Here is a 27,144-nt window from a genome sequence, read left to right as displayed (position 1 = left end):
AATAGGAATTAATATACGCGCATTGTGAGCGTCTACGTTCATTCTATATTTCTATAAAAAAGGACTTATTTTTTTAGATAATAGAATAACCAGCCTCGATCTACATCCAGAAACGGATGTACACAGAAAAAAAAAAAGCTTCTTATAGATCAAACTAATCTCCGTTGAAATATGTTCTGCCGGTTCTCTAATCTCAAACTCACCATGGTATTCACATTTTTCTCCTGATTAATTTTTGGGCAATAAGTACATGCACACGTCGGTAGGATTCAACATTTGTACTATATTTGGTTGAATTTCGTTGCTAAATTTTCAGAGCTTCCCCAAACACATTTGGTTTCTATCGAATTTATTTTAAGATTCATCATTTTTGTGAGATTTCACAAGGCATTTCATAATTTGCACTTGCTGTGAGGAAAAATATTTTTGCATGCGGTCAATAACCCAATTTATATGGACATTTAGTGAACCACCTTTGACTGGAAGATTCTACAACACGTACTCTTAAGGAACAACGTGTGAATATCATTTTTTTTTCTTCAAGGCAAAAGAACTAGAAAAATAATATTTCACATTTCATGAGGCGTAAGAAATCACGTGATTTATTAGATAATGAAAAAACCACAGTATCATGAGCACGGGCGTGGTCTCAGTGTACACATGGCCACAACTAGAGCGCATAGCGGCACAGTGTACGACCAGTGCGCAGCGTGGCCAACATGCATGTGTGTAAGTGCTATGTAGGAAAAAGACCACCTTATATTGATTTAGAAGGGTAATTCGCTTAGTTTGAAAAGTCCATGGTAAAAATGTTTGGTCTTCTAATTAGGGAGGTAAATCTAACGAGTCTTGATATGGTAATTCAGAAGTCACAAGGTCGTCTCCGTGCTATCAAAATTTTCAATGCTCCATAGGAAACAACACTGAAAAATCATGCATCCATGCGTGATATCTATCATGATACAAGTCGTCCACATAAAATTCCGCCAAATATCAAAGCTCCAAACCACTTATTGGACACAAATCTGCAGAGAACCATTTCAGCTAAGAAGGTTAATAATCTCATAGATAACAAGATAAACACATTTCTTTTGTTTCATGTAAATTAAGGAAAAACTTACCTCCTGTTGCAATCTAGGGGGTCAGATAAATCAACAGTTGAAATTTGCCATGCTAAGTGCGCAGATGCAGCTGCCAGAAAAGGATAGTAAGGCCATGCTGTCCAATGTGAGCAAAGTCCGCAGTCAATATCAGGCATAGCAACAAATATTTCATTAAACAAGATATTCTGATAATGTTCACTAACCAAGGTCAGCATTATAGCCACTGAGTGCTAAATTGGCAATGCATGCAGCACCAAATCCACTGATCCAGGGTTTGGTTGAATCTCCAAACCTTATTGCTGTGGACTTGACTCCTATTTTGAGGTCATCTTCTTTATCCTATCAAATAGTTGGAAAAGAAATTAGCACACATCCACAAAGATGACATCACTAAGATAAAATATGAAAAAAAAATTACATTAATTTGTAAGTCAACCTGATGTGCATATATGGTATCAATCACCAGTATCCAGCATGTACCAGCTGTGTACATTGGAAGGATGATGGCTGGATCTATGGTTCCTTTCATGGCAGCCCATCCTATCAAAGCTCCCCAGTTGGCTACCAAGCCAAGATATGCCTGAGCCTGTAACAAATGCATTGAAATTGTTGGATCACCCTCGGTAAATAAGTTCACATTATTAAGACACCACATGTTTAATTAGTGCATACCCAATATGTGAATCTCTTCATCAGGGGATAAGAGAAGACCAAAGGAAGTGAAAATACCACAAGTATTTGGCTGCACAAACAAATATCATCAAAGATAGAGGTGAGTAGTAATGTAAGGAACCTCTGAGTTTTGTGAATTGTTTTTTTTTCCCGAACAACACATGCATGAGAGCCGCGTCGAGCCGGGTGCCATTTTATTGAGGAGAAAACACAGCACAAAAGCTCAACAGCTTTGTGGAGTGAATGTGAAATTGACTTAAACATATTCAATTTTTGCATTCCAAACTTAAAAGGGAAAGAACTCTAGAATTCTACCAAAAAAACCGAATATCTCATTGTTCTTTTATGCACAAAACAGTGCAATGCTATATACATTTAAAACATGCAAATTAACTGCATCAATTTCAGTCACACAAGGCCAAATGTACCTTAAGTTATTTAGTTGGTGAAGAAATGGTAATCCCAGTAAAAGCTGGAATCCGAGGAAGCCCACTCCTTGCGTAGGTGTTAGAATACCTGAGGCTAGAGGCCTGCTTTTGGTACGCTCAATCTACAAGAAAAGAACAATACAAAAATGACCCTTATATCAAAGATCCAGGTGTTAAAATCCTATCAATGGGTAAATTTATTTTACGTTGCTGGTTGACCACTCCCCTACATTGTTCTTCAAGCAACTGGCGATATCATGATGGCATTTGATTGATCCGAGAAGGTTTCAGCCTCTCTGAGTACTCCAAATCAGAGGAGCAGATTTCCAGACTTGCAGTAGTGCCACTACTAGTAATGCAGTTTTGCTCGGAAAAATGGTCATGAAAATTCCCGACCGATCTATGCTTCTTTTTGTATTTTTACCATTCAAACAATATAAAAATGATTAACAAGAAATGAAAATAAAAATGGTAAAAAAAATGAAAATATATGTCAATATTTATGGTCCATCAACTCCTCAACCAACTCACTAACTTGAACACAAGGATAAAATGAAGATAATTTATAATTATTTATTTCATCAAATTATATAGTTAAGCAAAGTTAAATGTGATATTTATTAGTTAAATGTTTCTGACGTTTATTAGTACCAATTTCTGATCACCAACATTTTTCTGCCCGTATAGTTCTATTTTCGGTTTTCCAATATTTTTTATACTGTTTTCATTTCTAACTTTACTATTTACTATTCTATTTTGATACGTTTTCCCGACCGTTTTCATCCCTGCAGGCAGTGTAGTAGTAGAGAGGAGAATAAGTTATTTCAAAAAAAAAAAGAGAGGAGAATAAGTTCATTTGAGGTCCCTTAACTTTACACCGAATTCAATTTTTGTCCCTAAACCCAAAAATCAGATATAATCGGTCCTTGAACTGTCAAAACCGGTGCAAACGAGATCCCTCAATGGTTTGGAAGGCGGTTTTGGCTGACATGGCGCTTACGTGGCTGGTTTGACTAGGTCTTCGTCCCACATGGCATGGACATGACGCTTACATGGCAATTCGATCTGAAAAAATAATAAAAAATTACTTATGGGTCCCATGTTTTAATTATTATTTTTGGATCCAATTGCCACATAAGCGTCATGTCAATGGCACGTGGGATGAGGATCTAGTCAAAGGAACGACATAGGCGTCACGTCATCCAAAGCCGGACACGATACTACGAAGGGACCTCGTCTGTACAGTTTTGTAAGTTGGGGATATGCTGTATCTGGTTTTTTTGTACTGAGGATGAAAATCAGACTAGGCAACAAATTGAGACCTAAAGTGAACTTATTCCTAGGGAGGAGTAGTACCAGAAGCAGAGTTGGGCTCGTCGTGGGCCTATGGGTGGGCGTCGTCTTGGGCAGAGTTAGGTTCGATTTGAACCAGCGACGCAGCCACCAGGCCCCGTTGCGTTTGTAGTTATGGAGTACGGTAACGCTATGGTAGGCCCGATCCAGTCAATGGGCATAGACGCACAGTGGCCTCTCCTCTCAAGTTTTGTACCATACCGCTTGATTATATTGCTACAGACGTGTTTATATAGTTCCGTACGAGCTTGCGTCATCAGGAGGCGATGACGAGAAGCACCTGCGGTGGAGGGTCCTGCGCATTCTCTCCGATCATTACCATGAAAATATGGTGCTATGCTGAGCCAATACGAATAAATTATATATAGATTCCATTTTTTATACCAGTCACCCAAACGATGAGATGGGAAATAGTGAAAGGATGGTGTGGCGCAACAAGGAGTTCACAAGCAGTGCTCCCGTCTGCTCCCCGAAAGCCAAGGGTAGTGCTTGGATCAAGAATCTGGAAATCCAAAATCGCTGTCTCCAAAAAAATTCTTGCTCAAAATGCACGAGGATGGTTCTGCGCTTCATGGATTTACTTTTTCCACAGCCACTATAGTTGGACTGGCATGCGCGACCTAGGTGACCCCTCGAGGCTCGATTCAATTATCCGTACGGACATCGTGGCGGGGCTTGTGAACTTCTGCCTTATCTCGAAGTCAACGGTCGGAAATGGCTAGTCCACCTCCTGGCGTGACAACTGGATCGGCGGGGACTCCCTTGCCCACCTATTCCCTGACCTTTTTCCCCACGCAACACGCCTAAACATCTCGGTCACAGACTCTCTCACTACTCCCGAGCTGATCCTCCACCTTCGGCCTCGCCTGTCCTTGACGGCCACCAGTGAGCTGGACACTGTCCATGCTCTTCTCTCCACCCTTGCACTGGACAATGAGATGGCGGATCGACACACCTTGTCAACAAACCGCCCTTTCACTGCCAATGCAGTCTATGACCTAAACTTTTCCGAGTTATCGGATGACCCATTTGCTGGACCCGTCTAGGACAATCATGCTCAAACCAAATGCAAAATCTTGCTTTGGACGTCGCACAAGCGACGTATCTTCACCAACGACAGACAGGTGTGGCGTAGACTAGCGACCTCTGCATGGTGCCCCTTTTGCCCCCTCGACGATGATGTAGAACATCTCTTCCTTCGCAGCTCCGATGTGGCAGATATTTGGCACTCCTTTGGACTCGATGAACAGCAAGTCGTCTCCTTAACACAATTTGAAGACTTGTGCGGACAGTCCACCCATGACAATGCTCTCACTCCTCGGATCTGGTGCACTATCTTACTCGTTGCCATATGCAATCGGACCTGGTGCACTATCTTACTATCTGGAAACGCCGCAACAACAAGGTCTTCAACTCCATCGACGACACCAACATGCTAGTTCTCCGTCGTTGCGCTAACGACTTCGACTTGTGGTCACACCGATGTAACAATGCCGTAGGCAAACATCAGCTCCACTCTTGGGCACTAAATCTCTCTGTAATTAACCCCTAAGTTTAGTTTCTTCTCCCCATCCCTTTGTACATCCCCTCCTGTAAAGGTTTCACCATATGAATAAAGTTCAGGCTGGTGGTAACACCCGCCGTAGTTTCCGTAAAAAAAAGAGTTCACAAGCAGTATCTCTTTTTTATGGTAACGGTTGCTTTATCTAAAATTGCAAAGACGATGCGTGTGGGATTCGTGAAAGGAAAAGAAGAGGATGCATTGGACCATAAACCCCACACTTGTTTTAAAAGTATGTTGGACTAGCTATATAACTTTCGATAGCTTTTTCTAAGAAAACTTATGTACCTATAGTATAATTGTGGGGTAATTGTAACATTATAACTATAATATAACTGATATATAATCTACATTTAACTAACAAATAAGTAACATGTGATAGCGTAATGGGTAGCTATGCTCGAGCGCAACATGAGCATTGAGGTTCAATCCTCTGCAAAGCGTGGGACTATTTTTATCTCTTTCCCGTGCACGAATCTTACAGACCACCTAGCGTCCCAAAATTCAAAATTTGTTATACCAATTTTCTGTCGCAAGATATTTAGCAAACCCAAAATAGTGAAGATGCATTACATCTCTACTACTTAAAAAAGTGCAACATGTTTCCTTCGTCCGTAATAAAAAAAAAGCGAAAAAATCCAATTCCGATTAAAAAAACACCGCCCCTAAGAAAACGGCAAGAAAAAATTAAAAAAAAAAAGCCGTCTAAAAAAGGCATATGTAAAAAAGGCTCGCAAAAATATATAAAAAAACAAAACACCGTCAGCAAGAAAAAGGCAAAAAAAAAATCCGATTCCGATTTAGAAAAAAAAAACCGTCCCTAAGAAAGCGGCGAAGAAAAGGTTAAAAAACACCAACAGTAGAAAACCCAGCAAAAAAAAAAAAGAAAAAAAACCAAAGAAAAGACCAAAACACCGTCAGCAAGAAAAATGGTGGAAAAAACAAAAAAAAAACAAAATGAGATGTTTTTTTTTTTGAAATTTTCGAGGGGACGATATGCATGGTATTCTGAAAATGAAAGGGGAAGAGGCTTACGATAGATGGACCATGAATGACCACGGCACCACTAATTTTGTTTTATAATCAAGACAACAGATTACAAGCAAGTAAGGGCATGTACAATGGTGGCCACAGGCACATGTGGTCTCAAGTTGCCACATAAGATAACGCCACACAAAAACCATGATGTCTACAATGGAGACCACTGCTAAGTATATTTTGTGTTTCAGCCCCTATCTATTTATTTGTTAGTCCCTATAATATTTGTTATTGTAAAATTATCTATTTTAGACCTTCTAATAACAAAAAGAAATAGATAGATACCCCTAATCTCTATATGGACCCACTGTCAGCCCCTCCAATCCTCTCTCTCATTTATTTTCTCTATCTTATCCTCTTCCTCTCCAGCCGTTCGCATTCCTCAGTCTCGTCGCCTCCGCTTCCTCTCAAAAGCCGCCGCTCCTCCTCCCCTCACGCAGCCTCCACCTCCGGCCTCTCCCCCGCGGCGGAGCCCCATGGTGGCGGCGCTGGATTTGGCCGCCGGCTTCTTCCCTCCACCCCCCGCCCCGTCTTCTCGCGCGGCCGACGGACCACCTGCGGCGGCGGATGCCCTCCCATCCCCATGTCGCGACGGTGAGGGGCCACCGGCGGTGGGGAGGAGGAGTTCTCGATGGTGAGCCCGATGGCGGCTGCAGGGAGGAGGAGTTCTCGACGGCGGCGGGGAGGAAGAGTTTTTGACGGCGCGGGCTCGCCGGATCTGGGCACGGGCTCGCCGGATCCGGGCGCCGGCTCGCCGGATCTAGCGGCGGGAGCCACAACGGTGGCGGTTCCTCTCCTCCTCCCTTCTTCGCGAGCGTCGGCGGCGGGGAGCAGCGGTGGTGGCAGATCTGGCGATCGGACGAGGCGACGCACGGGGCTCCGGCTCCGTCAACGCGTGGCCTCGGACCGTGGCTTCGCCCTTCCCGAGCCCAGGCGCGGCGCTTCGGGCCGTTCTTCTGCAAGCGCGGAATCGGCCTGCGGAGCCACGGTCTCCACTACCACGGGTGCGCACGTCCGACGTGGAGGTTTGAGACCACAAGCCAGGGTCACGCATTGTACATAGCCTAAAAAGGCCAAACTAAATGGTTCTACACCGAGCTTTCTAGTTCCAATTTTTCCCCCTTTACACGCGCTAGTAAAAAGAGCAAAAGGAAACCAAAGATGAAGATGGCAAACGCGAAGTGTTGCTACATCGAGCTTTCTGGTTCATTTTTTTTACCTTTTTTGCACCAGTAAAAAAGAATGAAGAAAACTTTTCCCCTTTAGACGCGCAAGATAAAAGAGCAAAAATGGAAACCAAAGATCGATGGAGATGGCAAACGAAGTGTTGCGACAACCGAGCTTTCTGTTTCAGTTTTTACCTTCTATGCGCTAGTTAATTTTTTTTTCCTTCTATACGCTCTAGTTTAAAGAAATGAAATAGTTAAAATTTTTACCTTCTACGCACTAGTTTAAAGAAATGAAAAAAAAAAGGTTGGAGATGCACGCACTAGTTTAAAGAAATGAAAAAAACACGCACTAGTTTATCGATCCCCGTACCTCTCGCATGCTAAGCGAGCGCTCTACCATCTGAGCTACATCCCCAGCACGAGGCTTTAGCGGAAAGTTCCTCATGAACATTGACAGAGATCTGCACCAGATGTGCAGCAGTGCATATAGTCAAGGAGTTTGGCCAAAATTTATATAAAAGCAAGTTTGCAATTTCTTATCTTGTTAATGCAGTATATATGGGATACCCATACTTGTACACTCACCAGGAATATCTCACGCCCAAAACTATGAATACCCTGATATGGATAACTATACTGGTAAGTAAAAGATCTCATCCCAATAAGAACTTGCTCGATTATTTCTTATTGAAAAGGGAATAGAAGGGATTGGGGATTTGTGGGGGATAGGTGTGGAATTATTCCCCTCCAAATACTCTTTAATCCTCTTCGAGGTACGATTAATCAAACAAGACCTAAGGAAAAACTCCTTAGAGCAAGTTTAATAACGGCGCCGACTGATGGCTCAGAAAACTTGCCAACTCATTCAATAGATAAATAATCTACCTGACATACAATAGCAGGCTATTAGCTTTCAATTTTTTAATCGTGTTATTCTCTTGTTCCAATGCTGCATGTTGCTCTCCTATTTTTCTACTGGTTGCTGTGACATGCATAGGCCCCACGACATACAGATTTACATATTCGCGCTTGCTCAGCCGGCGACTATTTAGTCACATGTGCTAAAATCCTACGTAAACGGGCTATTAGCTCTCTGCCACATGTGCTAAAATCCTACGTAAACGGGCTATTAGCTCACTATTGTACCTGCTCTTAGGCTGTGTTCATTGCAAAGTGTTCCCAACCCTTCTCCCTCGTGTTTTGCGCGTACGCTTTTCAAACTGCAAAACGGTGTTTTTTAGCAAAATGTTTGTATACGAAAGTTGCTTTAAAAAATTATATTAATCTATTTTTTTAAAAATAAATAGTAAATATTTAATTAATCATAAGAAAATGCGTCGCTTCCTAAGTTCAATTTGGATAAAAAAAATCATAATTCGATACAAACACAATTTCTCCCATCGGAGGAGGACATCTCATCATTATCGGTGATAGTATCACTATCGGCCAGGGTTGCCGAAATTTTTGTAAATTTATTGAATTTCGGTGGTTTGTAAACCGAAATTATTTGAAATTTTAACATATCCTAGAATAAAATACCCGTGCGTTGTAACGGATGAAGGCTAATTTAATCTTATTATTGTTATATGGTTTAGTTAATGTGAAATTCACTGTGGGATTCATTTTGATATATATTTTTTATGAAAATTATGAGTTGTAGTTAGGAGTCCGATCGTCTCAAGTTAGTATGTAAGTTTTTTAAAAAAAGTGAACGAACTTAAAAACTGACTCAAATACGGATTTGCATTTCCAAAGCGAACAAAATTAAAAACCGATTCATACACGGATGACGTATCAAAGTACTGCCAAAAACATCTTCAAGTTTTATATAGGTTGATTGAATTTCAACAAAATTTGACTAAATTCACAAAAAAATGAAAATATTCTAAAAATTTTGGGGGAGATTTGTGCTTGTTGGTAGGGTCCGAAATTTCAAACCATGCTGTCGGCACATGTTTGGCATTTCAGCTTCACTCTTTGCAAGAACTTGAAAACCTTTTTTTCCTTCTTGAAAGACAGTGGAACAAAATCTAATGAACAGAGATCACCACAGATTAATCACCTTTCTATCAATATCTCGATCAAGAAGATCGTTGATTGTGCATCCGACGCCTCTGATGAGGACGGATCCATAGGCGAAGAGCGCCAGCATCCTCATGTCCGGCAGCTCCCCTGGCATCGCTGCCATCGTGATTGACCTACCAAGGAAACAGTTGCAGCCTCGCTTCAAATCCGATTCAAACTAGCGTACAATGCGATGGTGCCTAGCTGGTAGGAGTAGCAATAGTAGTACAGTTCATTCGATTTCATATTATAAGTCGTTTAAATTTCTTTTCAAAACTAAATTATTTTAAGTTTGACTAAATTTTCTAAAAAAACATAGCAACATTTTCATCAGAAAAACAAACATTACATAGAAATAAATACAATGGTATATTTAGTTAGACTAATTTACTGTACTTATCAAAATTTAGTCAAACGACTTAAGGAAGTATAGCAACAGTACCAGAAGCAGGGCCACGCGAGGAGCCAGGTGCCGTAGGGCTTGTCGATGCGGGCGAGCATGACATACGGACGCGCCGCCAGTGGGACCCACCTGTCCACCCACGACGTAGGAGGTGGCTTCGCCGGCGGCGACTGTTGCGGAGGAGGCGTGGAATCCCCATCGGCCGAGCCAGCGCCGGAGGGGTGCGAGTAAAGTCGGACCCCAGTACCGTCGACGGAAGAAGAGGAGGAGACGGGAATTAGCGGACGCGGCCACCGGCGCAGCGGGGCGGCGAAGAGGTCGCCGTGTCGTGTGATGGGGCGGGGAGTACTCGGATCGTCAGGGCAGGAGGACTCCGTGCTAAGTGGCGGTGGCAGCGAGCGAGCGGGGTGGAGGATCAGACTAGCAAGCGGGACGTGGCGGTGGCGGCGGAGGAGGTCGGCGGCGGCAGCGCGGAGGAGAGCCATGGCTGCAGGGTGGTGATCGACGATCGGTGTGGCTGTACCCGTACGTCCTGTGGGGCGCATTTATAACAGTGTGGGGCGATGACGACATGCACCAGTGCTGGAGGGTTCGGCGCGTACTTCCAATCTTAAGTGCTTCACCGAGCTCTCTGCTTTCTTTTCTTTTTTTTTCCCCTTTTACCGGCAAAAGCAAAAATTAAAATAAAAAGAGATGGAGATGCGGGCTATCGATCCCCGTACATGCTAAGCAAGCGCAACAATAATAGCTATCTTAATTAAAACATCATAACAGACAAATAAGTTTGTCCCAGCATTGACCAAGACATGAAGGGCTGGTTTGATACCAACTTATTACCCTATCAAATTCTTAGTAATTTCAACAGTAACAAATGCGTATTTGGTTTCCTACCAAATTTTTACCGTAAAGTTCAAATTCAATACTACTCAATTTGGTAGTGCAAGTTTTGGCACTACCAAAATATATTTTGGTAGGGTAAAAATTGGCTTCAAATCAATCAAGCCTTACATATGCAGTACCAAGTCAAGTCAAGGAGCTTGGCTAGGTTTTTGGTACTGAAGTACTGAACCAACTTGTTATGACAGTTTGTCGGCACAGTCAAGTGCCAATTATTCGTTGCAATTTACGTGATGGTTGCTTTCTAATCAAGGCAATAGTTCAAGTGCACATGGCATTTTTCAGCTTGAGGAACCAATATAAGATTCGCAAATAAGTTTAGCATACGTTAGTATATGCCCATTGATAGACCAGGCCAATATAATATCAGAGGTTCTAATATAGAATCTGTGTTCTAAATCAATATAAGATTTGCAAATAACTTTAGAATACGTTAGTATATGCCACCAGGCCAATATAATATCAGAGGTTCTAATATATAATATTAATGTTCTAGAATCAAATGTTCTTCGCGGTTTCATATGGTTCACGCAAGGTGGTTCTGGTGATTGGCTTAGCGATCTGACAGAGGAAAAGACTGACCCAAAGTTATCTGAAGTATTGATGAGGCTCCTCTTGCGGAAGTCACAGGATGTGTATCTCTGCCTTATCAAACCATCAGGGTGGGCCTCATAGAAGAGTTGCTTCCCTGAGGTACACATCATAATAAGGGGTTCTATTATTTCTATATTTTGTTTTACATATTTTTATCAGGAAGGACCAATGGAAACGAAAATTCAGAAATTTTGGAAATTTGAACAGATTATGGTTAAATTTTAATAAAAAAATTTAATTAAAAAATTGAATATTTCAGCCAACATGATATCCTATCAGTGACTGCTAGGCCTGCAATTTTGGAAGAGTAAACTGTATGGTTGGTCCCTAAACTTATCCACATGTGTTATCCATCTTCCGAAACTCTTAAAATGCATATCTAGGTTTCTGAACTTGTTAAATTGTGTCATTTCAGTTCTAGATTGTCACGACCCTTTTAGGATCCTACGTGACGCTGACGCAACATGTCTCATGGATGTTGAATTGTCTTCACCGATCCTACATCAACTAAAAGTAGATGTCGAAACTAGAATTCGGCAATATAAAGGGGTAGCGCACAGGACCTAAAAGTGGATGGATGCAGAGAGAAGGATTTAGACAGGTTCAGACCCTCTGGATGAGAGGTAATACCATACTCATGTTTGGAGATTTGAATCTGTCGGGTATAGTATTAATCTGACGAGATCTGATTGTGAATCTCTGTGCTCATCCCCGCAAAAGAAAAGAATCTCAGTGCTCATGCCCCTTAGAGGAGGCTCCCTGCTCACCTTATATAGGTTCGGAGGCAGGGTTATAAAGGAGAAACCTAGCCGAACATGGCATCAATTTCCTAATCTATTACATGGTAATACCTGGTCAGGGCTCTATACCCTGCTTTAAGATAAAAGGCAACATAACAACTGAGTCCTACTCTATTATATAATATATGTATCTAGCCCACCTCCTATCTCTAGTCGAATATGAAGGCCGTGTGGGTACCCAATACCCATATTCTCCACAGTAGCCCCTGAGATCTTCACAGTCGAAAAGATAATATTCTTCCGAGCTAAATCTTCAAAAGCCGAGTGCTTCAATCATCTTTGCCATGGTCTCCCGAATACTCTCACCAAATCATGAGGCTGTGAAGGGCTGAAAAATTTTAAGAATATATATACTTAGGTGCATCAACTAGATGCACCTAATTAGGTGTAGCCTCCGACTATGTGGTTAGTTGAACGAACTAAGTATATAGTCAAGGAATTAATAAATAAACCAGCCGAGTGGTTTTAAGCCACCTAAGTAGCATAATAATAGCATATGCGATATGAACTCCCGAGTAAACAAGACTCAAGTAATAAAACCGACTGCTTGTAAAATATGATGCGTGCAACCAAAAGTTGACTACATCTTTGAAAATTCACATAGCAAAACAAGCTTTTATGCTGTGAATAAAGAAATTTTCAAAGTGTCGGGCACACACCACGTGCACACTACTTTAACAAATATACTCAAGTCCCTAAAAGACACATGGTTTCACCACACCTGGAAATATATGGCATATGTGGTGTAAAATCTGAGTAAATAAACTCATAAAGGATTTACCAACCGTCTGGAAAATGACCAAAATATATAATCAGCCTAAGCCATAATATTGGTCCACAAAAATGCACACTTACGTGGTAAAGAGGTAACGATATTATATCCAATCAATTGATTTATAAACCCAAACAGTGCCTTGACTTATATTAAAAAAAAAGTGAGCGAGACAACTATGTAAAGCTTCACCGTTTGTCACCTTTTATAATGCACACCAACTCCGAAAAAGTTGAGTAAGAGCGGTATAAAAGGATTTTAAGGTATTGGGCACTTGATCATGCGCACTTTGGCCTAAGCAAAAAAATGCACAAGTCCCTAAAAGAATGTGACTAGCCACACATGAAAATATGGGCTACAGGGTGAAAACGTTCATGGAAATTCCCGATCGACCGAGCGGCGTTTCCGTATAAGGGGTACCGTTTCTGACCGTACCGTTTTTGGCTATTTTTAAATTTTGTTTTTTCTAATTTCTTTCTGCATCATATTAATGTTGACACTGAGTAGTTTAAATGATAAATATGGTCAATTATTGGCCATTCGGGCATCATTTTCGAAGAGATGCTATCGATTCCGATCGTTTCCAACTGTTTCCCTATAGACATATTAGGCCTAGGCCCAAAATATGCCCACCGATACCCTTATAATATGACGTGTATAACACGCCTATTAATATGCTCCCGAGTGACAAATCTCCCGGGTGATGTAGACCGAGTACATCTCATCTGAGCGGCTTCTCATCCGAGTGGATATACCTCATAGGGTGTACCAAAGTAGATGTAAAAATTGAATTCTGACTGGCGCAAGTAATGAGTCGATGGTCCTCGTAGGAAGTAATGATTGATCCAGTCCTTGAGCGTAGAAAATAGACCCATGACTATGAATTCATGTTGCTTGTTTCTAGAACAAGTCCAGATTGAAGGTATGATCCTTGTGCTCGAGCTGGTAAGCCCCTAAGCATATTGTTGTCCTTTTGTTGTAGTCGAAATTGTTCATTGACAGTAGTAGATGCGGTCGGCATGGAGGCAAGATGACCAACATGGAGACGTTATCGCCCATCCGAGGTGATGAAGATGTCAGTGGTGGAGACGAAGTTGCCATCAACGGTGATGGCGAACTCCACCAACTATGCAGATGAAGAAACCAGCTGGCGATAGTAGATGACCAGTGATAATGACGACTAGCGGTAGCAGAGATGGTCAACTATGCAGACGAAGTTGCCCATCAACGGCAGTAGAGTAGGCTAGGCAAAAGAGGCATGACAGGATGTTGATGAACATGACGATGTCAGTGATCCAGTCAGATTTTAGTGTTGACGAAGCCCAGCCTCCTGAAGTAAAGACCCTGGTTGACGGTAGTTGATCGAAGATGAAGATAATGCCGATGATGAAGGTGTCGATGGTGACGCCAATGGTAATAATCCATCAAACTGTTGATAAGATGTCAAAGCTTGAGTAGTTTCGTTGACACCATTGTGTGCATAACTAAAATTGATGCAACGTCTCTTGATTAATGACGATGGCTGTAGAACTTGGTGTTGGAGCTGTTGGCCAACTCGTTGAATCTGAGTTGATTGGTCGATAACTCCAAACTCTCAGACATGTAGATTAAATCTTGAACTTGATACTTGAGAAAAGAAAAGAAGATTATGGCAGCATCTAGAAGCCAAAATTGTCGGTGAAATAATTGGAGTTGCTAAACTAGAACACCTTCTCTAAAGTGAAGACGAAGATAATGACTCCCGGAGTTGACTCATTGGATGATTAATTGATTGATTCATATTGGCATAAGCTTGTCGAATTTTGAGCCTTGTACTTGTGTAGCCCCCGACTCTTTAGTTAGTTGGGAAACAAATGAACATAGAGTCAAGAACTGTAACTTCTTGTCATCGAGTAGTTATTGCTTGAGTGAAGATATATATTGAGGACGTCCGAGTAGAAATCTTGAAGACTGGAGCACCACTTGTTGTAGTAGAATACATAACACACGCGCATGATTTTTTTTGTGATATTTTTTAAACTAAATCTATCACCTTCAATATCAGTTGAGAGTTTAAATTTGAGTTGAAAGTTTCTTAAATTTAAGTTGAATGTTTTGAATTTTGAGATGGAAGTTTTTAAATTTAAGTCAAATATTTTGAATTTTGAGGTGAAAGTTTTTAAATTTGAGTTAAGTTTTCAAACTTGAGTTACGTTTTCAAATCTTGACTTGAATTTTTTTAAATTTGAGATGAAAGTTTCAAATTTTCAGTTAAAAATTTTCGAATCCAAGTTGAAAGTTTTCAAGTCTGAATTGAAAGTTTTCAAATCCGATTCGAAAGTTTTTAAATCCGAGTTGAAAGTTTTCAAGTTGGAATTGAAAATTTTCAAGTCTGAATTGAAAGTTTTCAAATTCGAGTTGAAATTTTTTAAATCCAAGTTGAAAGTTTTCAAGTCTGAATTGAAAGTTTTCAAATCCAAGTTGAAAGTTTTTAAATCTTGACTTGAAAGTTTTCAAATCTGAGTTGAAAATTTCAGAAAATCTCGAGTAAAGTTTCAAATCTTGACTCCTAGCCCTACAAGCGTGCAGTAGTCAACAGCGAAAAGAAAAAAAGAAAAAAAAAGAAATGTGACAGTTGCGCCAAAAAATAGAAAAAAAAAGCGCGCACACACGCCCTTTGGCGGTGTTTGCGCTGCCGGCGCGTATGCGCTAATTAGCTTTTTGCAACAAGTGATTTACAATTTGGTCCCTTGTGTCAATCACAAGTTACATACTCCAAGTATAATTAAGTTGATCAGCTGTCAAGCGAGTAAGGTGACATAACTTTCATGTCAAGGAGTCATGCTTAATTAGTAAACATCCATCATTCATTTTTCAAAAAATACTTTCGAGATGATCAAAGAGATTGAGTATGTGTGTGTCTTTTTAGGGGTGAGTGTGTGCGTCTGCGTTTGTACTGTGTTTCTAAAAAATATTTGTGTGAAATAATTTTAATATCAGTATAGCATTCGTACGTAATAAATGCATTTATAATTTTTTAAAATCAAATTATGTTGGTCTAGTTTTTCGAAGGTACTCACAAGATTCACACGATAGGTTGTGCGGCTTTAAGTATATGAGCATTGCATTTATAACTTTTTTTTAAAAATCAAATTATATCACTCTAGTATTTCGAGGTACTCATATGGATTGGTTATGCGGCTATGCGTTAATAGGGATCAATATACGCGCATTGTGAGCGTCTACGTTTATACTATGTTTCTTTAAAAAGAACTTCTTATAGATCAAACTAATCTTTGTTGAAATATTTTCTTCCGGTTCTCTAATCTCAAACTCACCATGGTATTCACATTATGCTCATGGTTAATTTTTGGGCAATAAGTACATGCACACGTTGGTAGGATTCAACATTTATACTATATTTGGTTGAATTTCGTTGCTTAATTTTTAGAGCTTCCCCAACACATTTGGTTTCTATTGAATTTATTTTAAGATTCATTATTTTTGTGAGATTTCACAAGGCATTGCATAATTTGCACTTGCGATCAGGAAAAATATTTTTACATGCAGTCAATAACCCAATTTATGTGGACATTTAGCGAACCACCTTTGACCTAATGCCCATAGAAATCAATGATTCGTACTAGCGGATTCTACAACACGGACTCTTAATGAACAACGTGTGAATACGATTCTTTTGTTCTTTTCTATGCAAAAGAACTAGAAAATAATATTTCATATTTCATGAGGCATAAGAAGTCACATGATTTATTAGATAAATGAAAAAACCACAGTGGCATGAGCATAGGCGTGGTCTCGGTGCACGCATGGCCACAACTAGAGTGCATTGCGGCACGGCTTATGGCCAGTGCGCAGTTGTGTGTGAGTGCTACGTAGGACAAAGACCACCCTTCTATTGATTTAGAAGGGTAATTCGCTTAGTTTGAAAAGTTCATAGTAAAAATGTTTCGTATTCTAATTGGGGGGGGGGGGGGTAAATCGAACGAGTCTTGATATTGGTAATTCAGAAGTCACGAGTTAATCTGTGTTATCAAAATTTTCAATGCTCCATAGGAAACAACACTCTGAAAAATCATGCATCGTCCATGCCTGGTATCTATCATGATACAAGTCGTCCACATAAAATTCCACCAAATATCAAAGCTCCAAACCACTTATTGGACACAAATCTGCAGAGAACCATTTCAGCTAAGAAAGTTAATAATCTCATAGATAAACAAGATTAACACATTTCTTTTGTTTCATGTAAATTAAGGAACAACTTACTTCCTGTTGCAATCTAGGCGGTCAGATAAATCAACAGTTGAAACTTGCCAAGCTAAGTGCGCAGATGCAGCTGCCAGAAAAGGATATTAAGGCCATGCTGTCCAATGTGAGCAAAGTCCGCAGTCAATATCATGCATACCAACAAAATATTTCATTAAACAAGATATTCTGATAATGTTCACTAACCAATCTCAGCATTATAGCCACTGAGTGCTAAATTGGCAATGCATGCAGCACCAAATCCACTGATCCAGGGCTTGGTTGAATCTCCAAACCTTAATGCTGTGGACTTGACTCCTACTTTGAGGTTATCTTCTTTATCCTGTGAAGTAATTGGATAAGAAATTAGCACAAAGATGACATCACTAAGATAAAATATGAAAAAATAATGGCATTAATAAGTCACCTGATGTGCATATATGGTATCATACACCAGTGTCCAGCATATACCTGCTGTATACAGTGGAAGGATGATGGCTGGATTAATGGTTCCTTTCATGGCAGCCCATCCTATCAAAGCTCCCCAGTTGAATACCAAGCCAAGATATGCCTGAGGCTGTAACAAATGCATTGAAATTATTGGATCACCCTCGGTAAATAAGTTCACATTATTAAGCCTCCACATGTTTAATTAGTGCATACCCAATATGTGAATCTCTTCATCAGGGGATAAGAGAAGACCAAAAGAAGTGAAAATACCCCAAGTATTTGGCTGCACAAACAAATATCATAAAAGATAGAGGTGAATAGTAATGTAACGACCCTTTGAGTTTTGTAAAGTGTTTTTTTCCCCAAACAACGCATGAGAGCTGTCGAGCCGAGTGTCATTTTATTAAGAAGGAGAAAACACAGCACAAAAGCTCAACAGCTTCGTGAAGTGAATGTGTAATTGACTTAAACATATTCAATTTTTGCATTCCAAACTTAAAAGGCAAAGAATTCTACCAAAATAACATAATATCTTATTGTTCTTTTCTGCACAAAACAGTGCAATGCTATATACATTTAAAACATGCAAATTAACTGCATCAATTTCAGTCAAACAAGGCCAAATGTACCTTAAGTCACTACTAGAGAAAAGGTCTTTGGAGGGTCGGCCGATTTCCACAATAGTCCTGGTTCCAAAACGAACTGGGACTAAAGTGGCTTATTAGTCCCGATTTATTACTTCAACGGGACGAAGGGATCTTTAGTCCCGGTTGGTAACACCAACCGGGACTAAAGATCATCTTTAGTCCCGGTTCATCTCCTGACAGGGCATGTCAGACCTCTGTCGGGGGGCTTGGGATCTTTAGTCCCGGTTCGTGTTATCAACCGGGACTAAAGTGATTTGAGATCTTTAGTCCCAGTTGGTGTTACCAACCGGGACTAAAGTTGCATAGCTTTATATACCCCTTCTTCCTCCTCCAGCCCAAGCCATTGCTTCAAAATTAAGCTTTGAGGGAGGGTGGTGCTGTCAAAATTTTAAGCAAATTTTTTTGGTGGTAATATACAAATTTGAGGTCTTCAAAAGGTTAGTAACTTCATCCTACTCTTCGTTTTGCTTAGCATCTACATTTGGAGCTATTTTTTTACATATTTTTCCCTCTAGAAAATGTGATGGAAGATGATGAGACAGAAAGTGTGTGTAGGGAATAAAGAAGATTATAAATACTTGTTTGAATAATTACATATAATTTTGTATGAAATTATAAAACTAAGCTAATTTAATATTAAAATAAGAAAAACATATTAAATATTTGTTTATAATGTAATTAAAACATGAAAAATATGTACAATGAATTTAATAATAATGATTAATTGTATGAATAATTATATTCAATTATTGTATTATTATGTAATTACCTTGTAAATCTTGGATTTTGTATAATTACGATTTATATGTATTTCATATAGATTGATCGGCAATGGATGTACGCGAATCGGCGGTCGAAAGAGTTTATTGACGGCGTGCATTATTTTTTGGGTGTGGCCAATGATAACAAGCGTAACGGTTTTATAAGCTGTCCATGCGACAAGTGCAAAAACCAGAAGGAGTATTCTACCACACGAACTATTCATGCCCACCTGTTTCAATGGGGGTTCATGCGTAGCTACAATTGTTGGACCTCGCACGGAGAGGTTGGGGTTGCAATGGAAGAAGATGAAGTAGAAGATGAGAACATTCCGGACTGGGCTCAGTATGGCGGATTTGAAGAAAACACAATGGGCGAGGCGGAGCTGGATGTTGAAGGGAATGACGGTGCTGATGAACTTAGTCAAATATTGCGGGACTTACAGGAGGACTGCGAAAGTGAAAAGGAGGTACAGAAACTGGAGCGCATGTTAGCGGACCACAGAACAGCATTGTACCCAGGTTGCGAGAAGGGCTACAAAAAGTTGAGTACCATCCTAGAATTCTTGCAATGGAAGGCTAAAAATGGTGTGAGTGACAAGGCATTCGGCGAGTTATTGAAACTCGTAAAGAACATTCTTCCGGAGGGGAACGAATTGCCCGAAAGTACATACGAAGCTAAGAAGACAGTCTGCCCTCTAGGTCTGGAAGTACAGAAGATTCACGCGTGTCTGAATGACTGTATCCTGTATCGCGGTGAGTACGAAAACCTGAAAGCATGCCCTGTTTGCAAAGCACTACGATACAAGATAAGACGAGATGATTCAGATGAAGTTGACGGACAGCCTTTGAAGAAGAGAATTCCTGCTAAGGTGATGTGGTATTTCCCTATAATACCAAGGCTGAAGCGGTTTTTCAGGAACAAATCACATGCTAGAATGATGCGGTGGCACGCAGAAGAACGTAAACAGGATGGGATGCTGAGACACCCCGCTGACGGGTCACAGTGGCGAAATATCGACAGAACATTTAAAGACTTCGGCGAGGATTCACAAAACATGAGGTTCAGTTTAAGCACGGATGGAATGAATCCGTTTGGAGAGATGAGCAGTGGCCATAGCACCTGGCCAGTCACCATGTGCATCTACAATCTTCCCCCTGGCTATGCATGAAGCGGAAGTACATCATGATGCCGATTATTATTCAAGGCCCGAAGCAACCTGGTAACGACATTGATGTGTACCTAAGACCATTGGTTGAAGATCTGAAAGTGCTGTGGAGGAAAGAGGGCGTCCCCGTGTGGGATGAGGAGCAATTTAACCTATGAGCGTTGCTATTCATTACAATTAACGATTGGCCTGCACTTAGTAACCTATCCGGACAATCAAACAAGGGGTACAATGCTTGCACTCACTGTTTGGATGAAACTGAAAGTACTTATCTGAAGCATTGCAGGAAGGTTGTGTACATGGGCCATCGTCGATTCCTTGCTGCAAACCACCCTGTACGAAAAAAAGGCAAGCACTTCGAACAGAAGGCAGACCATCGTACTAAGCCTAAACATCGGAACGGGAAAGCAGTGTTCGAAATGGTGAAGGATCTGAAAGTAGTATTTGGAAAGGGACCTGGCAGCCAACCTATAGAGAGCGAAGATGGTCACGCGGCGATGTGGAAGAAAAACTCTATTTTTTGGGAGCTACCCTATTGGGAGGTCTTGGACGTTCGCCACGCAATCGACATGATGCACCTCACTAAGAATCTTTGCGTAAACCTGCTGGGCTTCTTAGGTGTATATGAGAAGTTCAAAGATACACTCGAAGCACGCAATGATCTCAAGCATATGGAACAATGCGAGGGCCTTCATCCGGAACCGAACGAGAAAGGAAGCCATTAGTTAAGTCCAGCGAGCTACACCCTAAGCAAGGAAGAGAAGGAGAGTATGTTTCAATGCCTAGAGAGCATCAAGGTACCGTCCGGATACTCCTCGAATGTAAAGAGAATAATAAGCACGAAGGATAAGAAGTTCACAAACCTAAAGTCTCATGACTGTCACGTGCTTATGACACAGCTGCTTCCTGTTATAATTTGTGGTATCCTTCCTAATAATGTGCGGGCAACAATAACAAAGCTTTGTGCTTTCATGAATGCAATTTCACAGAAAGTCATCGATCCAGAAAGTTTAGCCGCCCTTCAGCATGACGTGGTGCAATGCCTTGTTAGCTTTGAGTTGATCTTTCCACCGTCATTCTTCAATATAATGACGCATCTTCTGTGCCACCTTGTAAAAGAGATCGGTATTCTCGGTCCTGTGTACCTACACAACATGTTTCCTTTCGAGAGGTACATGGGCGTTCTAAAGAAGTACATTCGTAACCGTTCTCATCCGGAAGCAAGCATCGCGAATGGGTATGGAACAGAGGAGGTCATTGAGTTCTGCGTAGATTTTATTGAAGACGTCGAGCCAATCGGGGTACCCGAATCAATCCATGAGGGGAGACTACGGGGAAAGGGCACACTTGGAAGGAGAGCAATTATGACTGTAGACAACGATTTATTCCGTAAAGCACATTTCACGGTTTTGCAACAATCTTCGTTGGTTGCTCCTTACATCGATGAGCACCTTGCGATTGTTCGCTCAGAAAACAGTGGCAAGTCCGATGCCTGGATTACACGCCATCATATTGATACTTTCCCCGCTTGGCTGCGAGAACACCTCCTGGGTAACGAGACGATTGACCGACAACTAGCCTTCTTGGTTAGGGGACCCTCTGACTCGGTAACTACATTCCAAGGTTATGAAATCAATGGATACACTTTTTACACGAGAGCCCAAGACAAAAAGAGTACGAACCAGAACAGTGGAGTTCGTATCGATGCCATAGGACACGATGGTCCAACTAGCACGTATTACGGTGTCATCGATAACATTTGGGAACTAGAGTATGGACCCCTGAAGATCCCTCTGTTTCGGTGCCAATGGGTTAGAGAGAGACTGGTGGAGGCGTAACGATTGATGACAGCGGGATGACAACGGTTGACCTAAACAAGGTTGGATACTCAGATGAACCATTCGTTCTAACCAATGATGTAACGCAAGTTTTTTACGTGAAGGACATGTATAGCAAACCAAAGAAGGGGAAAGGGCTTGATGAGCCAAGACGCCATGTTGTTCTCCCAGGCAAGAGGAAAATCGTTGGAGTCGAGGATAAGACTGACGAAAATTACGATCTGTTTGAGGGGCAATCTCCGTTTGCAGTGACGGTTGACCTGAGCATCATACTATCAAAGGAGGACACGCCGTACTCACGCAACGATCATAGCGAAGGAACAATAGTGAGGAGAAAGTACGTGAGGAAGACAGTGACCTAGGTTGTTTGATGGAAGATGTAAATTATTTGTATTGTATTGAAGGTCGAACAATTTGGATCAATATATTATTCTCAACTGCTTAATTTGTAATGTATTACTATTTTTGAACCATTTAAATAGGTCATATGATATTTATAAATGATTACTTCTATTTATTTACACTTTGAATACAACTAATTTGGCAATATGTTATTTATAAATGATTTTGGTATTTATTTACACTTTGAAAACAATTAAGTAGGCCATATATTAATTATAAATGATAATTTCTATTTATTTACAATTTGAATAGAATTAAATTGGCCTTATGTTAATTATAAAGGATTATTTCTATTTATTTATACCTTGAGACCATTTAAATAGGTCTTATGTTAATTACATATGTTTATTTCAATTTATTAAAATTTTGAAAACATTTAATTCGGCCATATGTTAATTACATACGATTTTTGGTATTTATTTGGACTTTGAAACCATTTAAATCGGCCATATGGTAATTACATTGGATTTATTGGTATTTATTTGGACTTGTAAACAATTTAAATAGGCCATAACTTGATTTTGTGTAGACATCTTTAGTCCCGGTTATTAACAGTAGCCGGGACCAATATAAATTTTGGATTAGCGGGAAAATATCTTTAGTCCTGGTTCGTGGCTCCAACCGGGACTAAAGATATCTTTAGTCCCGGTTGGAGCCACGAACCGAGACTAAAGATGGCCCGCTATAAATAGCCACTGCATCGGCTTCCCCGCACCACACTTAGCCACTTCTCCACGATCTTCTTCCTCGCGCGCCATCACCGCCGAGACGACACCTTCACTACCACCATCGTCGACGTCGTGCTCGCCGCGCTCAGCCGCCGTCGCCAACGCCACCGCCAGCGTCGCCTCCCTCAAGGTGAGGGGCGCAAATCTTGCGCCTCCGATCTCGCATTCTCTCTCTCTCTCTCGATCTTGTACACGCCAAGCTCGGCCGGACCTCGCCGCCATCGCCGTCGTCGGCACCGTCGTCCTTGGCCATCACCGTCGCCGCCACCTCCGCCGCCGCCTCGCACCGCCGACTCCACCGCCACCACCTCGCGCCGACTCCACCGCCGCTGCCGCCACCGCCGCCACTTCCACCGTCGACGCCGGCCTGCACAGCCCCCGCCGCGCGCCTTCGACACCGACAACACCGCCGCCGCCCGAACACACCGCCGCCGACACCGACGCCGCCCACTGCCGCCGCCGACACAGCTTGAGCGAAAACATTAACGGCCAAACGTTTGAATGAGAATGTTTTAGCGAACGAGAACGAGAACGTTTTAGCGAACGAGAACGTTTTAACGAGAACAACGACTTAACAAGATGGATGGATGACTTAGCGACTTAGCGACTTAACGAGATGGATGGATGACTTAGCGACTTTGACGAACGACGACTTAGTGACTTAGCGACTTAACGAGATGGACGACTTAGCGACTTAGCGACTTAGCGAGAACGACGACTTAACGAGAACAACGACTTAGCGACTTAGTGACTTAGCGACTTAACGAGAACGACGACTTAACGAGAACAACGACTTAGCGACTTAGCGAGAACAACGACTTAGCAACTTAGCGACTTAACGAGAACAGCGACTTAGCGACTTAGCGACTTTCATGAACGATGACTTAGCGACTTAGCGACTCAACCGAGACTAAAGATGGCTTTGCCGGCCACGTGGCTCAGCCATCTTTAGTCCCGGTTGGTGTATGAAGATTTACTCCTGGGTATTTGAACTGGGACTAAAGACCGCCATCTTTAGTCCCGGATTCTCCCTCCCGGTTCGCTACCCGGGAGTAAAGGGGGTTGCGAACCGGGAGAGATGAGCACTTCTCCAGTAGTGAGTTATTTAGTTGGAGAAGAATTGGAAATCCCAGGAAAAGCTGGAATCCAAGGAAGCCCACTCCTTGCGTAGGTGTTAGAACACCTGATGCAAGAGGCCTGCTTTTGGTACGCTCAACCTCCAAGAAAAAAACAATACAAGAAAGAGTCATATCAAAGATCCAGACGTTAAAATCTCATCAATCGGTAAATTTGTTTTACGTTGCTGGTTTACCACTACACTCTTATTCAAGCAACTGGTGATATCATGATGGCATTTCATCGATCCGAGCAGGTTTCAGGCTCTCTGAACTCCAAATCAGAGGGGCAGATTTGCGTACTTGCAGTAGTGCCACTACTAGTAATACAGTTTTGCTCAGATGAAAATGGTTATGGAAATTCCCGACCAATCGATGCTCGTTTTCAATTTTTACCACCCAACCAATATGAAAATGGTTAAAAAAAAAGGAAAATGAATATAGTATAGAATATGAAAATAGAATCAGAAACGATTATACTGACCATTTCCGAATATTACCATATTCTTATGGTAATTACGGTATTTCTAAATATGCCAATATTTATGGTCCAATTCTATATTTCATCCATAGTTTAGAGACCCATCAACTCCTCAACCAAATCACTAACTTGAACACAAGGTTAAAATGAAGATAATATGTAATTATTTATTTCATCATATTATATAGTTAAGCAAAGTTAAATGTGATATTTATTAGTTAAATTTTTCTGACATTTATAACTAATTTCTGATCACCAACATTCTTCCGTCCGTACAGTTCTATTTCTGGTTTTCCCATTTTTTTATACTATTTTTATTTCTGACTTTACTATTTTCAACTCTATTTCTAAGAAAAACATGATTATGAAATTGGTTGAGACGTTTTCCCGACCTTTTCATCCCTGCCAGCACTGTAGTAGTAGTAGGGAGGAGTAGTACCAGAAGCAGAGCTGGGCGTCGTCTGAATTTTTTTTCATTTTTAAATTTTTCTTTTTTAATATTTACAGAAATAATCTATCGGCGGAAAAATTTACAAAAATAGACCCTGCCGCCTTAGGGAAGGGCGGCAAGCCGACGTGGCACACGGCGGCTCGATGGGGCCGTGTGCGTAAGGGCGGCAAGGACCTAAGCGCAAAATGCGCCCAACGAAAGAAGCGTTTGGCTGGTTGTTTTGCATCTAAGCCCTTTGCCAAGGCCTAAATGCAAAACAACCGGCCAATCTCTTTTTTTTTTAATCAGAGTGGAGGTGAGGAAAAAGAGGAGATCTCTCTTTTTTTTAATCAGAGTGGAGGTGAGGAAAAAGAGGAGATCTCTCTTTTTTTTAATCAGAGTGGAGGTGAGGAAAAAGAGGATGGAGTGAAGGGCGGCACGCCTGCCGCCCTAGCAGAGGGCGGCAAGGGACCGCCTGCAAAATAGCAGTCACAGGCTGGCTTTTTTGCAGGGAGGCCCCTTGCCGCCCTGGTAGTAGGCGGCAAGGGTCTAAAGTGCAAAAAATCCAATTTTTTGAATCAGCCGTCACCGGCCGTCGAGCCGCCGTCTGCCATCTCAGCTTGCCGCCCTCCACTAGGGCGGCAGGGTCTATTTTTGTAAATTTTTTCGACGATGGATTATTTCTGTAAATATTTTTTAAAAAAAATTAAAAATGAAAAAAATTCGGCGTCGTCTTGGGCAGAGTTGGGCTCGATTTGAACTAGCGACGCAGCCACCAGGCCCCCATTGCGTTTGTAGTTACAGGACTGGGACTAGCTATCCATCACGCGACAGATTTTTGAGTCCAAATCATACAGATTTTAGATTAGTTGGATTAGGCTCATTTGATCACTTGATTAGAAGAGTCTATACATGTATCAACATATATTAATTATATATATTGCATATATTTTATTTGTTAAATCTTTACATTGAAAAATTATATCACCAACCCATCTACTAAAAGTTACAGTGTAACTATAGTGTAATTACAGTGCACTTGCATATCATATCAACTAAACTTACAAATATAATTATAGTTATATAGGATTGCAATTTTATATTTTAAAGGAAATAATAAGTACATATTTACTTACACAATATTTTTACCAAAATTACAGTGCACTTACATATCATATCAACTGAATTTACAAATGTAATTTTAGTTATATAATATCAACTGAATTTACGAATGTAATTTTAGTTATATAGAACTATAACTTTATATTTTATTTCTTCAATCTCTTCACTAGCCGCAACGACATGCAATGTGTGTACCCATCAATTATGTGCCAAGCTAGATGTTGCTGGCCTCATGCGTGCGTGGGAAGGAAACGCATCACAGCCGCTAATTAAATCATGTAGAGACTAATCCAAGGAAAGCAAATCCGAGTGATTGCGGGCCAAAAATTTATCGCCAGATGTTTAGCAAAATCGTACAGGACTAAGATAACGCTATGGTAGGCCCAATCCAGTCAATGGGGAGCTGGGCACAGACGCACAGTAGTCTCTCCTCTCAAGTTTTGTACCATACCGCTTGATTATATTGCTACAGACGTGTTTATATAGTCCTGTACGAGCTTGCATCTTCGGGAGGCGATGACGAGACGCACCTGCGCTGGAGGGTCCAGCGCAACTTTTCGGATTGATGATAGGATGAAAACATGGTGCCATACTGAGCCAATTTATATATTTTATTTTTCCTTTTTACTACCAGCGTCCATTTTTTAACAATCACTTCGTTAGTTATGGGGAAAAAGATAAAATCATTGTTCTAGTAATATAAAAAGTGTCTATGACATGCTATTAAACTCACATAAAGTACATGGGTGAGTCTTATAGTAGCATTCAGGGACAACAATTCGAAAGTCAATTTACTTGTCTTTGGCCCCACAAGAAAAAAAATTGACTTTATAGTAAATTAGTATTAGGCAAGAGAAATTTGGTTAATAATATCATTAGAGTACCTTTGTAAGTTTCTCGTTTTC

The 27,144-nt window shown here is 41.0% G+C and overlaps 2 protein-coding genes across 2 annotated transcripts; both read right to left on the bottom strand.

The window, feature by feature from the left end:
* Nucleotides 1-593: 593 nt before the first annotated feature.
* On the bottom strand, nucleotides 594-10,286 carry LOC127782896 (4-hydroxybenzoate polyprenyltransferase, mitochondrial-like). Its single transcript, XM_052310172.1, has 8 exons — nucleotides 9,831-10,286; nucleotides 9,387-9,522; nucleotides 2,204-2,325; nucleotides 1,776-1,845; nucleotides 1,540-1,689; nucleotides 1,307-1,442; nucleotides 1,122-1,218; nucleotides 594-1,025 (listed from the first exon to the last, which is right to left on the bottom strand). Exons 1-8 carry the CDS (start codon nucleotides 10,274-10,276, stop codon nucleotides 956-958), a joined length of 1,227 nt encoding a protein of 408 aa, XP_052166132.1. The 5' UTR covers nucleotides 10,277-10,286; the 3' UTR covers nucleotides 594-955.
* A 6,547-nt stretch (nucleotides 10,287-16,833) lies between these two features.
* LOC127782777 (4-hydroxybenzoate polyprenyltransferase, mitochondrial-like) lies at nucleotides 16,834-17,889 on the bottom strand. The gene is made up of 5 exons (XM_052310046.1): nucleotides 17,763-17,889; nucleotides 17,527-17,676; nucleotides 17,307-17,442; nucleotides 17,121-17,217; nucleotides 16,834-17,023 (listed from the first exon to the last, which is right to left on the bottom strand). Exons 1-4 carry the CDS (start codon nucleotides 17,781-17,783, stop codon nucleotides 17,207-17,209), a joined length of 318 nt encoding a protein of 105 aa, XP_052166006.1. The 5' UTR covers nucleotides 17,784-17,889; the 3' UTR covers nucleotides 16,834-17,023; nucleotides 17,121-17,206.
* Nucleotides 17,890-27,144: the final 9,255 nt, after the last annotated feature.

The sequence above is a fragment of the Oryza glaberrima genome, chromosome 8 (genome assembly GCF_000147395.1).
Source record: "Oryza glaberrima chromosome 8, OglaRS2, whole genome shotgun sequence".
Classification (NCBI taxonomy): domain Eukaryota; kingdom Viridiplantae; phylum Streptophyta; class Magnoliopsida; order Poales; family Poaceae; genus Oryza; species Oryza glaberrima.
This window is presented reverse-complemented; position numbering and strand designations above follow the sequence as displayed.

Bases quoted from the DNA above. Each gene is read 5' to 3' on its own strand.
- LOC127782777 (XM_052310046.1), bottom strand. From the start codon at position 17,783: ATGAAGAGATTCACATATTGG. The intron at 17,677-17,762 runs GTATGCACTAAT...CATTTGTTACAG, and splicing joins TGAAGAGATTCACATATTGG to CCTCAGGCATATCTTGGCTT. The intron at 17,443-17,526 runs GTGACTTATTAA...ATTACTTCACAG, and splicing joins ATACCATATATGCACATCAG to GATAAAGAAGATAACCTCAA.
- LOC127782896 (XM_052310172.1), bottom strand. From the start codon at position 10,276: ATGGCTCTCCTCCGCGCTGCCGCCGCCGACCTCCTCCGCCGCCACCGC. The intron at 9,523-9,830 runs GTACTGTTGCTA...TTTCCTTGGTAG, and splicing joins CTCGCGTGGCCCTGCTTCTG to GTCAATCACGATGGCAGCGA. The intron at 2,326-9,386 runs GTGATTAATCTG...CTTTTCTTGTAG, and splicing joins ATCGAGATATTGATAGAAAG to ATTGAGCGTACCAAAAGCAG.